The sequence below is a fragment of the Triticum urartu genome, chromosome 5A (genome assembly GCF_056163025.1).
Source record: "Triticum urartu cultivar PI428250 chromosome 5A, HENAU_Tu73, whole genome shotgun sequence".
Lineage (NCBI taxonomy): Eukaryota > Viridiplantae > Streptophyta > Magnoliopsida > Poales > Poaceae > Triticum > Triticum urartu.
The window spans coordinates 481,169,140-481,182,296 of NC_141877.1; the positions used below are offsets into that span (position 1 = coordinate 481,169,140).

At 52.2% G+C, this 13,157-nt stretch overlaps 2 protein-coding genes and 1 pseudogene across 2 annotated transcripts; all 3 read right to left on the bottom strand.

The window, feature by feature from the left end:
* Positions 1-1,094: 1,094 nt before the first annotated feature.
* On the bottom strand, positions 1,095-2,610 carry LOC125556318 (uncharacterized). The gene is made up of 2 exons (XM_048719070.2): positions 2,054-2,610; positions 1,095-1,963 (listed from the first exon to the last, which is right to left on the bottom strand). Exons 1-2 carry the CDS (start codon positions 2,541-2,543, stop codon positions 1,374-1,376), a joined length of 1,080 nt encoding a protein of 359 aa, XP_048575027.1. The 5' UTR covers positions 2,544-2,610; the 3' UTR covers positions 1,095-1,373.
* Positions 2,611-5,632: 3,022 nt separating this feature from the next.
* LOC125556317 (putative inactive purple acid phosphatase 27) lies at positions 5,633-8,583 on the bottom strand. Its single transcript, XM_048719068.2, has 10 exons — positions 8,364-8,583; positions 8,179-8,270; positions 7,963-8,035; positions 7,750-7,869; positions 7,587-7,679; positions 7,369-7,501; positions 7,215-7,296; positions 6,977-7,109; positions 6,687-6,892; positions 5,633-6,605 (listed from the first exon to the last, which is right to left on the bottom strand). The coding sequence occupies exons 1-10, from the start codon at positions 8,559-8,561 to the stop codon at positions 5,852-5,854; spliced, it is 1,884 nt and encodes a 627-aa protein (XP_048575025.1). The 5' UTR covers positions 8,562-8,583; the 3' UTR covers positions 5,633-5,851.
* A 435-nt stretch (positions 8,584-9,018) lies between these two features.
* On the bottom strand, positions 9,019-11,765 carry LOC125556316 (putative auxin efflux carrier component 5b; annotated as a pseudogene).
* Between the last annotated feature and the right edge of the window lie 1,392 nt (positions 11,766-13,157).

Consider the following 13,157-nt stretch of genomic DNA (forward strand, 5'->3'; position numbering starts at 1 on the left):
GATGCAAACTATGGATGGAGTTTTGATACAGAGGGATGGTTGTGCAGCGATGATAGCTGCTGGAATTGTGGAAAAGTGATGGTGACAACACCTGAATGACTTCAATGGTGGTGCTACTTGAGCACCCGGTTTCGAGCTCCGGGGTGAAAGCCTAGGTCTGACCCAATTTTGGTATACCTAGCAATGGCGATGTTTTACATCGTTACCTTGTTGAAGGCATTGTTCGGAATGCTCGGACTGATTCTTCAGGGTGAAAGCCTAGATACTAGCTTTGGGTTGCTGGATCCGGTGACGGTGACATTTGAGTGTCGCTCCCTTCCTGAAGGCGTTGCTGTTGAAGAATCTCGTCGTCCGCGTGGTGTCATGAGACGGTCGGTGCAGATATGGTCATTGTTATAGTTTGCTGATCATTGATCTGATCGCTTTAGGGCATTTTTTTTAAAAAAAATTCTCGTCTACGTATAGCTTTGGTCTTATATGACTTAGCTATTTACCGGCGTGTTTTGTGTGCGTGCGTTGGTGTTGGCTATGTGCATCCTAGTTATGCAAAGGCCGGGTGTGTGCTCATTGTATTTGTATCCTCTTGATGCTCCATTTTAAGTTAATAAAGTCCACCCTTCATTAAAAAAAATATACCAGAGACTAACACTGAGATATGAAAAGACTTACTCGAATGCTGGCAGCTACACTTAGATGAAAAGACAAGTTGATATTCACATAGTACATATTGTAGAAAGCGACTTACAAGCTTCCCATATAGCACATGATTGATTCAGTTGGCAATTCCATGACCATACATACATTACATATATATTAGTGCAGTGCATCCTACCATTGTCTGAACCTATTTTTTACCAGTTGAAACCATTCCCACCATCAGAACAGGAACCATTCCCACCATCAGAGCAGGAACTCACTTCAGTTTCAGTGACAACCCGACTGAACAAGACCCATGAAATCAGGCTCTACTACAGGTTGATTCTCTCTTCTTTCTATCAAGTGCAGGTGCATTGCGTCACATGTGCTTGAGGACAAACATGCCGAAACCGACGTCGAGGAAGGTGGCGATGGCGATGCCAAATATGCCGGCGAGGATCCCGGGGACGACCAAGGAGCTCCAGCCCTTGCTGGTGGCCATGCCGCAGGCGGTGGTCGGCCCGCCGACGTTGGCGTTGGACGCGATGAGCAGCAGCTTCCGGGCGCCGTGTGAATGACGTGGAAAAAAATTATATGAGACCAGATCTCACGGTTAGCAGGTGAGACCCGCTCTGATGAATGACACATGGCATTCACAAATCACAAAGTATCTAATCTCTTCCTTTTTAATTTTAAGTGGGGGTGAGGGATGCTTTGTGATTTATAAATACCACGTCTCATAAAATTCTTTTCCAGATGACGTCGCGGATGCTCCCGTTGGCCCCCACCACGGCGAAGAACACCTGCATCAGGATCACGGCCATGGCCTCGCCGGCGGGGGCGAGCTTGCCGACGTGCGAGGGGAACAGTGTCGCCAGCGCCACCGCGATTGCTGTGATGCAGGGGAGGCTGCCGCCCTGTACGCCCAGCAGGGCCGTCATGTGCTTGCCTGCTCTGCATATCGCGAACGACATGGCCAGCGCCGTCGTGCTCTCCAGGACCGGCAGCCTGTCGCCGCCGCCGGCAGCCGGAGTGGGCTCGCCGCTGGCGTTGACTCCCTCTTTGGAATGCACCGTCTCTTCAGCGGGGATCTTGGCGGCCAGCGCGAATAGCGTGGTGAAGTAGAGCGCGCAGATGACGTTGTCGGCGGCCAGCCCTGCGGCCAGCACCGACGGGGTCACCTGCAGGGCCTCCGCGACGGCCACGTAGTTGACGGCTCCTCCGATGTGCCGGCTCATGAGGGCCGCCGCGATCTTCCAGTTGTCCGGCCCCAGCGACCGCATCGGCACCAGCGCGAACGCCACCACCGTGCCCACCGTCGTCGCCACTGCCATTTCCAAGAAAGATCGATGGGTCATGGGTCATGGATTGTCAGCTAGCTGAGTAGTGGAACTGTAGATCGATGAAGCGCGCGTACCAGATCCGAGGAGGAATGCGAGGAGGAGGGCGCCGGCGGAGCGGACAACGCGGCGGAGGTCGGCGCGGAAGAGGAGCAGCGGTACGGCCAGCGGGAGCAGGTACTCCAGCACCACGCGGTAGGCGGGGGCGTCGGCGGCGACGAGCCCGGCCGTGGTGGCGGCGAGGCCGAGCAGCACGCTCACCAGCGCGCCGCTCAGCGCCTTGCCGGCGCGGGTGCTTTTCTCGGACCAGACGCCCAGCGCGGCCGCGGACAGGAGGACCGTCCAGTTGCCCCAGTGGTCGGAGACCAGGACCAGGGGGAGGCCGTGGGGCAGCAGAGCTCGGGCTCGAGAGAGCGGGAGGCGCCGGCGTGCAGCGTGGCCGCGGTGGTGGACAAGAGTAGTGCGGGTGCCGGCGCCGGCGGTTGAGAGAGAAGAGGCGTGGCTAGCTGAGTCTCGGCTGCGTGGGCGCACGACCACGAAGGCTGCCGTCGCCGTCGCGGCGGCCATCGATGGTCAACCGCGTCTTCCCGTCGAAAGCCAAATGAAGTGGATGCCTGTCGTTGGGAAAAAAATTCCTGTACTACCGGATCGTGCACAACCAATCGTGAGACCCTCTCCCGCATGGGACACCTGGCAATACGAATCTTAAAGCAACAATGGTCTCGGATCTCTCCGTCGCCCCATCCAACCGTCATTGTGGTGATGCGCCCGGGCTGCTCGTCATATCACCGCCCGTGTGCTTCTTAGAGGGAAGAAAATTATATAAGACCAGGTCTCACGGTTAGCAGGTGAGACCCGTCTTGATGGATGACACGTGACATTCACAAATCACAAAGCATCTAATCTCTCTCCCCCCTGATTTTAAGTGAGGGTGGGGGATACTTTGTGATTTGTGAATGCCACGTGTCATCCATCAGAATAGGTCTCGCGTGAGACCTAATTTTATAGAATTCTTTTCCTCGTTAGAGCATCTACAGCCCTCAAATGTTCGTGGACACGGACGCGTCCTCTGGTAGTGACTGGACACGTTTCAAATTTCACGAGTTGCTTCCGACATCTTATACTACATTCTTAAATTCATACAAAGACACGCAAATGAAATAAACCTACGTACTACGTCGATCACCTATCTACTCCTCGTCGGAGATGTCGACAATCTCAGTGCTCGGCTCCGGCAGCATGGGCGGTAGTTGCTCTGGCCTCCTTCTCCTCTATCTTCGCATTGAGTTCGGCGAAGACAACAACATTTGGGTGGCGATAACGGCATTTTGGTGGTATGTTCCTTCCTGAAAGTGTCATCCGAGAGGGCTCTGGGTGTGGTTCAATGGCGGCATGTGTGGCCTAACATCATCTTCAGCATCCTAATCGGGTCCAGGTGTGGAGGGTTCCAGCTGCGGGTGCGAGGGGATTGGGGTCCTTGCCTCAGTGCCGGCGTTAGGCCTTTAGCGTTGGCAATTCCTATCCTTGACCGGGGGCACGGTGTTGCATCCTTTTGGCCTTCTCTGAGGTTTCAGTGCCTTCGTTCGATAACTCTCGTTCGGTGTTCTGCCTTGCTGCTGTCGACGACGGTGATTGGGTGGTCGGTTCTCCGTTTCATGTGGGTTTGTTCATTGTGCCTCTCCTTTGATAGCTTGGGCACTTTGATTTTGGGTTCTAGGGTGAACCACTCCACCGGCCACCGGTGCGGCATCCATCGAGCCTAGGTGAAAGGGTAGGGTCCCTTTGCGGCGATGGGGTCAGATCATGTGATACCCCGGTTTGGTCCTTTGGTGGCAGTCAACGACACAAAACATGCATGGTGGTGCCCTCCTCCCGTCTCCTTAGTAGGTTATCTAGTTTCGGCTTCGCGGCATTCGATGGCAAGGGTGTTGTGTGCTCTTTGCCTTTGAGTTGTTTTAACGAGCACATTAAATCTTTATTTTCGCTTTCCTTTTTCTTTCTTGTTGTAAGTTGTAGTCTTGTCTCCTAGCCGGTTGATCGTTTTGTTAATTCAAAGTCAGGCTCTTCCTCAGCCTTCGTTCAAAAAAATATTCGGCGAAGAGCGCGTCGAACGCCGCTTGGCTCGGTTGGCCTCCATATATGCCTCATCCTAGTGGACTCCGGGATGGTTTGCTGCTCCGCCATCTCCTCCGATTGTGCGATGGCGAACTCCGCCTCCGCCTGCTTCGCCTCCTCCACCTCCATCGGAGCCAGCTCCTCTCCCTCCTCTTCCCCCGGTTGCTGCTCCTCCTTCGGCTCCGGCGAGTCCGGAGGCAGCCCGACAGCGATGGAGCCAGCACGCGCAGCCTGTCTCGCCCAGATCTCCTGTTGGATCTAGTACCGGCACTCTGGCGCGAGCATTGTGTAGTAGGTGATCTTCCTCCGGATCATGGCGGAGCACCAGAGCATGGGCAGAGCGCTGGAGTGGGAGAGGGAGGAAGTGGATGGGTTCGGCCTGGCGGCCATGAGAGGGGGGAGGTGGATGGGCAAACCACACCAAACACATAGCATTTTCTGGGGGGAACAACACATCACGCCCAAAAGGAGAAAGAAGAAGAAAGAAATGCCAACAACGGCAGCTCGGCAGACCACGAATGATCCTCCACTGTTGCGCCCTCCAGCTGCTTTGTCCCACCACACGCCAAGGCTTCGGACCGCCGCGTACCAAGCAGCACCTCCAGGAAGGAATGCGATGTCGATGACACTTTTGCCCGGACATGTCTTAGGGTTTCCCCCAGCACACGGAGGGGAGTGGGGGATGGGTAACACCGACACCTTTAGGAAGGAGAGGCAACACCCGCTTGCGTCACCGCGTCAGAGCCGAAAGAACCGACAGGGATTTCTCCTGCACCCCAAACACGCTACCCACCCGATCCGGAACTACCCACCCAGCTTGCCACCCGCCAGCACGTGCCACGACGGTCTTGAGATCATCTACGCCGCCTCGCTAAGAATACCAACACGAGGCCAAGAGGACAGAGACAAGCAGTGCCAGGAAGCAAGGGCGGCAACACCGGAGCCGCGCGGGAGGGAACCACCTCCACCGCCATCACGCAGGAGGCCTGTGCCTCCAATACTGTTTCGGTCGCGGCAGCGGGGGCATACCATGCCACCCGGGCCCGGCCAGGCCCAGATCGGGCCCGCAATGCCGCGGCCACCGCGTTGCAACACCAGCAGCGCCAACACCGCCACCCTCCACCAGCCCTACGCACCTCCGCTGGGAGGGACGCCGACACCACGCTCCGCCGCCGGCCCGCCAAACCCAGATGGGGCCCAAAGGACCCAGATCTGGGCCGAGCAGGCGCCACCAATCCGCGTCACCGCGCCACCCCGCTGCCAATGGCAACGCCGCCACCCAGCAGGTCTCCTGGCCGCGCTGGACCACTGCTGCCTAGGGACACCACCCTGAGCCGCTCCGCCCCGCGTCGCGATGCCACCGACATGGGAATGGCCAGGGGCCGCCGCCCCAGCGTCGCCCGAGCCAAGCCCGGCGGCGAGCGCTCGCGACGGTGACAGGGAGGGGTGGAGGAGCCGGGGCGCGACCGGTCGGCCGGGGAATGTTCATGCTATGCAGGCCCAACAGATCATTTTCTTCCCGCGCGGGCCTGAATGAGGTATATGCGAGCTACCAAACACATCCTAAATTGCAGTTCTTTGGGCACAGATGTATTTTTTTCGTCATCTGTTCTCCCAGTTTGCAGAATGGATGAGAAGGGGCCGGCCTCAAAGAAATTAAGACGAACACACGCATAAATTCTACTCTAAGAAAAAAGGAAGAAATTTCTACACAGAGTTTAATACTGCAATTCTGCATTCCGCAAGCTATACTAGCAGTTCTAGTTGGCTAGGGTGTGTGGCGCGCAGCTGTCGACGGCGCAGGCCATGATGTCCTTGTAGTCCCTGGTGATGGTGAAGGCGTCATGCACGGCGCCGTCGTCGCTGTGGATGAACTCGAACCGCATGGACGCGTGGTCGCTAGCAGTGAGCTTGACGTACCCGAAGCTCTCGTTCCTCGCCACGCTCCACTGCGGCCACGCGCCGCCGGCGTAGCTCCTCAGCTTGGCGCCGCCCGTGCCGGCCACGACGTGGATGGTCCCTCCCATCGCCCCCGCGTAGCTGCTCTGCCGATCTTTGCCCTTGACGGTGCACGTGTTCTCGTAGACAGGGCACGTCCGCTCGTAGTTGTGGACGTGGCCGTAGACGGCGAGGTCGACGCGGTGGCGCTGCCAGAGCGGCTGCAGGGCGCGGCCCATGGGCTCCGCGAAGGAGCCCTCCTGCGCGTAGAAGTCGTTGGAGGAGTAGCCGAGCGGGCGGTGCGCCAGGAAGACGAGCCACGGCTGGTGCTTGCGGTCGGCGCCGGCGAAGCAGGCGTCGAGGAACGCGTGCTGCTCGGACCCGGGCCGCCAGTCGTGCTCCGTGTCGCCCACGCAGAAGCGGAACATGCCGTAGTCGGCGGCGTACCAGAACTTGCCACGGTGCGCCGCCGCCGGCACGTAGAAGTAGGTCTCCGCCGGCACGCCGCACTCGCCGTGTGAGTCGTTGCCGTTGTAGAACCCGCCGGTGTCCATGTACGTCCGCTCGTGGTTGCCGCTACATTAGAAACTTATTAACATGGCTGAGTACCAAAAAGTGCATCTGAACTTGCAAGATTTTCAGGGTGAGCGGACGAACCTGGCGACCATGTAGGGGAGCTTGGAGGCGATGGGCTCGATCTGCGCGGTGAACTGGTCCCACTGCGCGAGGAAGCCGTTGGCGTAGGAGAGGTCGCCGATGTGGAACACGGCGTCGTAGTTGGGCAGGTCCTTGACCAGCCGGTCGGTGGTCACCTGCGCCCCGGGCTGGAATCCCTGGAGCTCGCTGCTCCCGTCCTTTGCCCCCTGCAACCCAGCAACATACACCATGATCAGTGGCCTGGCTTATAGTACAGCTGAACATTTTCTTATGTGATGAAAAATTCTCACGAGTCCCATGTCGCCGAAGATGACGATGCGCTGGAGCGAAGCCTGGCCCGGGTAGGGGGACGCGCGGAAGGTGGCGGACTTGCCCCACGCCACCGTCCCGTCCTGCAGCTCGTGCCCAATCTGATATGAGTACCTGAAGAAAAACATGACAGCCATGAGTGCGAAGAAATATGTTGGATTTCAGTTTCAGAAGTGAAATGTTCTGAATCTGATTCAGCTGTCAGTGTCATGTTCTTACTCTCTGTTTGGCCAGAGGTCCTTGAGGAACGCGGTATGGATGTAACCCGGATCCCTGTAGCCCTGTCCACGGGCCGGATTACCTGCGATAATTTCGAGAACGCTGAATTAACAGCAGCAACTTCTCTGAACTCTGAACCCTGGACTGTACGTACCGCAGAGGTGGCCTCGCGTGAAGGTGAGCGTGCCGGCGGGCGTCCGCTTGGAGGTCTCCTCGCCCTTCATCCTCCACTCCACGAACGGGTACGCCTCACCGATGTTGTACCCGCTCGTCCACGTAACCGCCATCTACACGCAGGACAATCACATGAGCAGGGAACAGAATACACATGTGCAGGCGATCAATACTTTCGGTTAACTAATTTGAGCTCACCTCGTTCCATTGCTTCCCCTGGGACAGGCGCGGGAACACCGGGGCCTTGGGGTTCGCGAAGGAGATCTTGTTCGAGATCGCCAGAAGCTTAGGCTGCAGAGGAACGCATGATTAGAGCCCGAAGGCATAATTGTTGTTGCAATCGAGAAGAGACCGATCTTACCTTGTCCTTGCCGCCGGAGAAGAGGCCGAAGGCGTAGTCGGAGCGCTGGTTGATGAGGAGGAAGCTGGTGTTGCCGCCGCCGGTGCGCAGGAAATCCGGCTCGCAGTTGCCCAGCTTGTACTGCAACAACACACCACAGCAACACAGATCAGTACAGGCGTGTCCCGTGTGACATCTATTAATTCCTGGCTGCCTTTGTATCTGTCCACTGACCTTGATCGGAGCCACGGGCAGCCCTGCGGGCGCATCTCCTTCCCCTGCTACCCTGGCGCTCCCGATGCCGGAGCTGCACGCACACACGATCACAGATTGCACGGACAGCTCAACAGATCTCATGACAAGTACTAGCACCAATTAATTGTGGTAAGCTGGTCATTGATCATGATTGACACTAGTATGCTATAAGCTGGGCGTGTGTTTGCATACTACCTGAAATCGGCCGGGGAGAAGAGGCCAATCCAGTGGTCGGAGGAGGGCGAGGGCGTCGTGAAGTTGACCGCCACCCACGCGGAATCCTCCCCCTGCAACGCAACGCATCCAGTAACCGGATTAAACAGCGCGGCTCATCCACGCATACATACATATATACACGAGTGAATCGTGCGTGCACTCACGTCCTTGCCGAGCACGTCGGGTGAGGCGTGGATGGCCGACCCGGGGTCCATGGCGACCTGCGCGGCGGCCAGGTTCAGCGTCGACAGCGGCTGGATGTTGTCCGGCGCCGAGTCCTCCACCGTGATCGCCGTGGCGGCGGCGGCCATCAGCAGCAGCACGGCCGCCACCAGCAGCGCCGGCAGCGCGCTTGCTCCCATCTTTTGCTCTACCAACACGATGCCAACGTTGGACGACGCCGACAGCCGATGATGGGACTCACGATTTTATAGGGAGTTTTTAATTCAGTTGACTCCTGAGTCGTGACGATACTGTTCAAAGCAAAACAAGATACTCCTACCTAGTACACGAGTTTTTTTTTATTTTCTTTTTTTAGGAGAACCTACTACACGAGTTTGTTATACCGGTTTAACTTTGTTTTCTGAGAAAAAAAGGAGATATGCACTATTTTTTTTAAAGAGGGAGATAAAAACGAGAAGTCCGGTTTTCTTAAAGAACTTGCTTCATATTTGGAGAACCTGATAAAGAAAGCGACTTCACTGCAACTTGGAGTGAACTCCACAGATACAAAACCTATACATACATACATACATACAAAAATTCATTCCGGTTTACAATGAAAAATGAAGCACCGAAATTAGTAGAGGAAAAATTAACCTATATTACAAGCCCTAAAACAAGATAATATGCGGTTAACACAGGCAACGAAGCCAGTGTGCTGACTATAATCCTGCAAAATAAAAATGGCTCGACTTATTATTATATATAACATTCTACAACAAAAATCAATTGCATTTGTCCAAAAACAGAGACACATAAAGAAAGGAACAGTCAAATCAAATAGTGTGATCATCAACAACTACTTACGCGGTACTAAGTACACCAGCATGCAGGTCATACTCTCGTGAGAAGACAAATGTTGCGACTGACTGTGGCAGTGCAGCCTATCAAGGTGAATGCAAAGAAGTATGATTAGAATAGCTGGCTTCAAAAATTAGGCAATGTAACATTATTGTTGTAACAATGATTCAATAATCACCTGCAAGATAGTAACACGTAGAAGGTCACCACGGAGTCCTAAAATTAGGGCTCCAGCTACGGTGGCGCGGTGCCACGATGAACCTCAACACCAAGCTCAACGCGGTCAAGCCTAGTCCACACACAATAAACTTGTCTTGTAGTCCTATGAACATGCCTACAATGCAACAATCGGAGTTTATTCTCATGCCTCAATGCTCACATTGTTAGGTGTCCCTCCAGATCACATGATTTGGAAAACACATGAATAGAAAAGGCATATAAGTATGATGTTATGAATTTTAGTTGCTTAGTTGTTTTTGTGTAAATCATACATTCACGAGAGATAGAAATTAGTGACACTTGTTTATTTGTATAAGTTGTAACACATGAATTTTCTATGGAGACCATGGCACGTATACCCTACATTTCCTCTTGTGAACATAATATACTTCCTCCGATCCTTTTTACTCCGCGTATTGGATTGCGTCAAGTCAAACTTTGTAAACTTAGACCAAATTTATGTTAAAAAACTATCAACATCTACAATACCAAATATATATACTATGAAACTACATTTCATGATGAATCTAACAATATTGATTTGGCATTGTGAATGTTGATAGTTTTTTCTATAAGTTTGGTCAAAGTAGAGATGCTTTGACTTCGGACAAAACTTATATGCAGACTAAAAGAGACCGGAGGGAGTATGAGTTAATTGCACAAAACAACCACATTGATGGCTAAGTTTGCAGAAACCATTGGTCTACAAGTTTGTTACAAAAACCCACCCAAACTCGCCAAACAGTGTTTATGCAAAGAGATTACCCACCAATTAGTGTTTTTGTCACAAACCCATAGATCGGTGGTTTCTGCAAACCTAGCTCTCAATGTGGTGATTTTGTGTAATTAACTCCATAATAGAACCTAAACTCAAAATGTTGCCATGAAACAAGTATAATTGATCGATTGACTTGTTATTGTTGAAAAAATCATTGCTGTAAATGTGGTGCTCCTTCCACTCCAATGAATGAGGCCCGCACACATTTTAAAAATAAACTTTGACAATTAATTGGATCAATCAAATTTAGGGTAGGTTATATTTGACAAAAAGTATACCGTTGAATTCGTACTCGAAATAAGTTTTCAATTATATAATATATATATATATATATATAATTATTATTATTTGTCTAATCTGTAGTAAGTTTTTACAATACGTGTGCGTCCTGTTCATTCAATTGGAGGGAGTAGTATTCTAAAAAAACGCAAGGTAGACCTACTAAAAATGGAGGAAAAAGAAACGCAAGGTTGACCATGGAGTTTGGTTTGGCAAACGAATAGCAAAACCCATCTCGAAACGAATCTAACTGCAGTAGACTTTTTTGATAGCTAATTGCACCAAGATTTGTTAGGTGGTTACGTACGTACCCATGCTGAACATTCCCATTCCAATGCAGGTCTTTGACATGATCGCGATGGAGCCATCTATGATGCTTGGCATCTTCAGGTGCCACCTACATTTGTATGATTGCAAACACATGCACTAGATTACTAATTGGATGAATTATTGCAACTAATAATCCAACCATTGTACTACCAAGAGAAAATCTATTGTGCAACATGGCACATGCAAACCTGTTTGCCACGAAAGACCACGCGACCCCAAGGAGGCTGGCGTACACGTTGGGGTTGCGGGCGAGCTTCACCCCGACCGCTCGCAGAAGCGGCGCCCAGAACGCGCACCCCGTCGCCGCCATTTTCCGGCCATCTCCGGCTGCTGCTGGCCGGTGGACGTCGCTCCCCGGCGCCTCCTGCAGGTCGCCTTCTTCGCGCGCGACGGCGCCTTGATCAGCCGGCTCCGGGGTCACCTCCAGCCAGGCCTGCCTCGCCTCGAAGACGACCAGCATCAGCGGGAGCCAGACGACGGCCTGCAGCACCGAGAGCTGCACGATGACGTCGCGCGCCCACTTGCCGTACATGGCGTCCAGCAGCGGCACGCCCACGAGGAGCCCGTTGTTGAGCGCCGCCAGCGAGAAGCCGGTGATGCACCAGGAGTAGGACGAGGGCGCGCTGCCGCCGCCGCGGCGCGTCGCGGCCTTGGCGCGCCGGGCGGCGGCGCACCCGGCGAGCGCGAGCACGACGATGAGCTTGGCGACGGCGTCGGCCGCCAGGACGCGGTAGCCGGCGGCGAAGGAGCCGGCGCGGGCGGTGAAGTCGAAGCCGAAGAGCGGAAAGGCGAAGTAGACGACGAGGCGGTTGACGGCGTCGCAGTGGTCCGGGGTGAAGAGCTTCCACCACCGCACGGAGCCGTAGCCGAGGCCGAGGGCGAAGTAGAGCGGCGCCATGGCGGCCGCCACCCTGTACACGTCCCCCCACCCTATCATCTCGGCCTTTCTTCTCTTCTCGATCAAATAAGGTCAGACTGGACAGACGCAGGGAGCTGCCATTTTCTTTCCTCCATCATTTAACCATCGCCAGGAACTCGTGATTCATCCACGGAATATTGGAATACGATTTGATCGCGCGGTCCGGTCGTTTGTTAAGTAGACTAGTGAAATGCCCGTGCGTTGCAATGGACAAAAGCCGAATGTCCATGTGTTATCATATAATAATAAAAAACATAGAAACATTGATCAAATTATTCTTTTAATTCGGAAATATGTGTTAAGCAAGGTGGGCATCTGATTTCCATCATACATCGACAAATAAAGACTCTTTTCCACTTGTTTTCTTCTCGGTAGTCATTGTGTCTCCTTAACCAATCAAATCGTTCGCTAACTGGATATATGTCGTCAACGATTAAGTAGTATTAATATTACTCAACTTCACGCATCCATGGGTGCCACTATTACACAAAGCTCGAAAAAGCATAGCAGAGATCGAGCTCCACATAGCTCGTTATTTCTTTTCAGCGAAAATACTATTTTCACACATTGAAAAAATCTGAAAAAAAGTATATACGTAGATGTTTATTTGTAGTATACATGTATAAAATGTCATGAACATATATGTTAACATGTAATGTATACAAAAAAGATAAATACACAGATTAAAATGGGCTTTATCTTTGTTGTTTTTGGGTCAGATATTTTCTTTTTTGTGTAGCATGCAAATAATCGAATTACCTGATGAAACTTTTTTGTAACTTGACGAACAGTCATATGTATTTGTATAAAAAGATTTGATATTTTTTGAAACTTTTAAGTATATTCTGATTTTTTTTTGATAAAACGGGCTCCATGAAGCCCGGCCTCTGCGACGCCTCACTCACACAAAGCTTGACAATTCCTCAGACTTATAGTGCGCCTCTTAATTTCAGCAATAATAGCACAAGAAGATATATCCAATTTTGTGAGATTGTTCTTCATCGATAGCATGGATGTTTCATTCTCCATAGCAAAAATCAGCCTGACAATGACACTGCAAATGGTTCAAGTCCGTGTCAAATATTAAGCCGAAGCTATTAACTGCGGCAATTTTTCAACCAACAACACATCACCCTTGGTAAGTATATAGTGCATCATGGCTTGTATCGCACCTGAATTCGGCTTGTACATACAAATATTTTTTAAAAAACTGAGAAAAAGTCTACAAATGGGCACAACATGAACCAATAATTTTCACAAAAATCAAGTATCTTTTGAATCTCAACTAATGTCAATTACCTTTTGAATCTCAATAGATGTGCACTAAGTGGATATCTCTATCCATGTAGAACCATCTATGTGATCAATCTTACTGAAACTACAAAAAGTATGCAAAAGACAACACGTTAT

Bases quoted from the DNA above. Each gene is read 5' to 3' on its own strand.
- LOC125556318 (XM_048719070.2), bottom strand. From the start codon at position 2,543: ATGGCCGCCGCGACGGCGACGGCAGCCTTCGTGGTCGTGCGCCCACGC. The intron at 1,964-2,053 runs GTACGCGCGCTT...TGGAAATGGCAG, and splicing joins CGCATTCCTCCTCGGATCTG to TGGCGACGACGGTGGGCACG.
- LOC125556317 (XM_048719068.2), bottom strand. From the start codon at position 8,561: ATGGGAGCAAGCGCGCTGCCGGCGCTGCTGGTGGCGGCCGTGCTGCTG. The intron at 8,271-8,363 runs GTGAGTGCACGC...GTTGCGTTGCAG, and splicing joins CCGACGTGCTCGGCAAGGAC to GGGGAGGATTCCGCGTGGGT. The intron at 7,680-7,749 runs GTAAGATCGGTC...GTTCCTCTGCAG, and splicing joins TCTCCGGCGGCAAGGACAAG to CCTAAGCTTCTGGCGATCTC.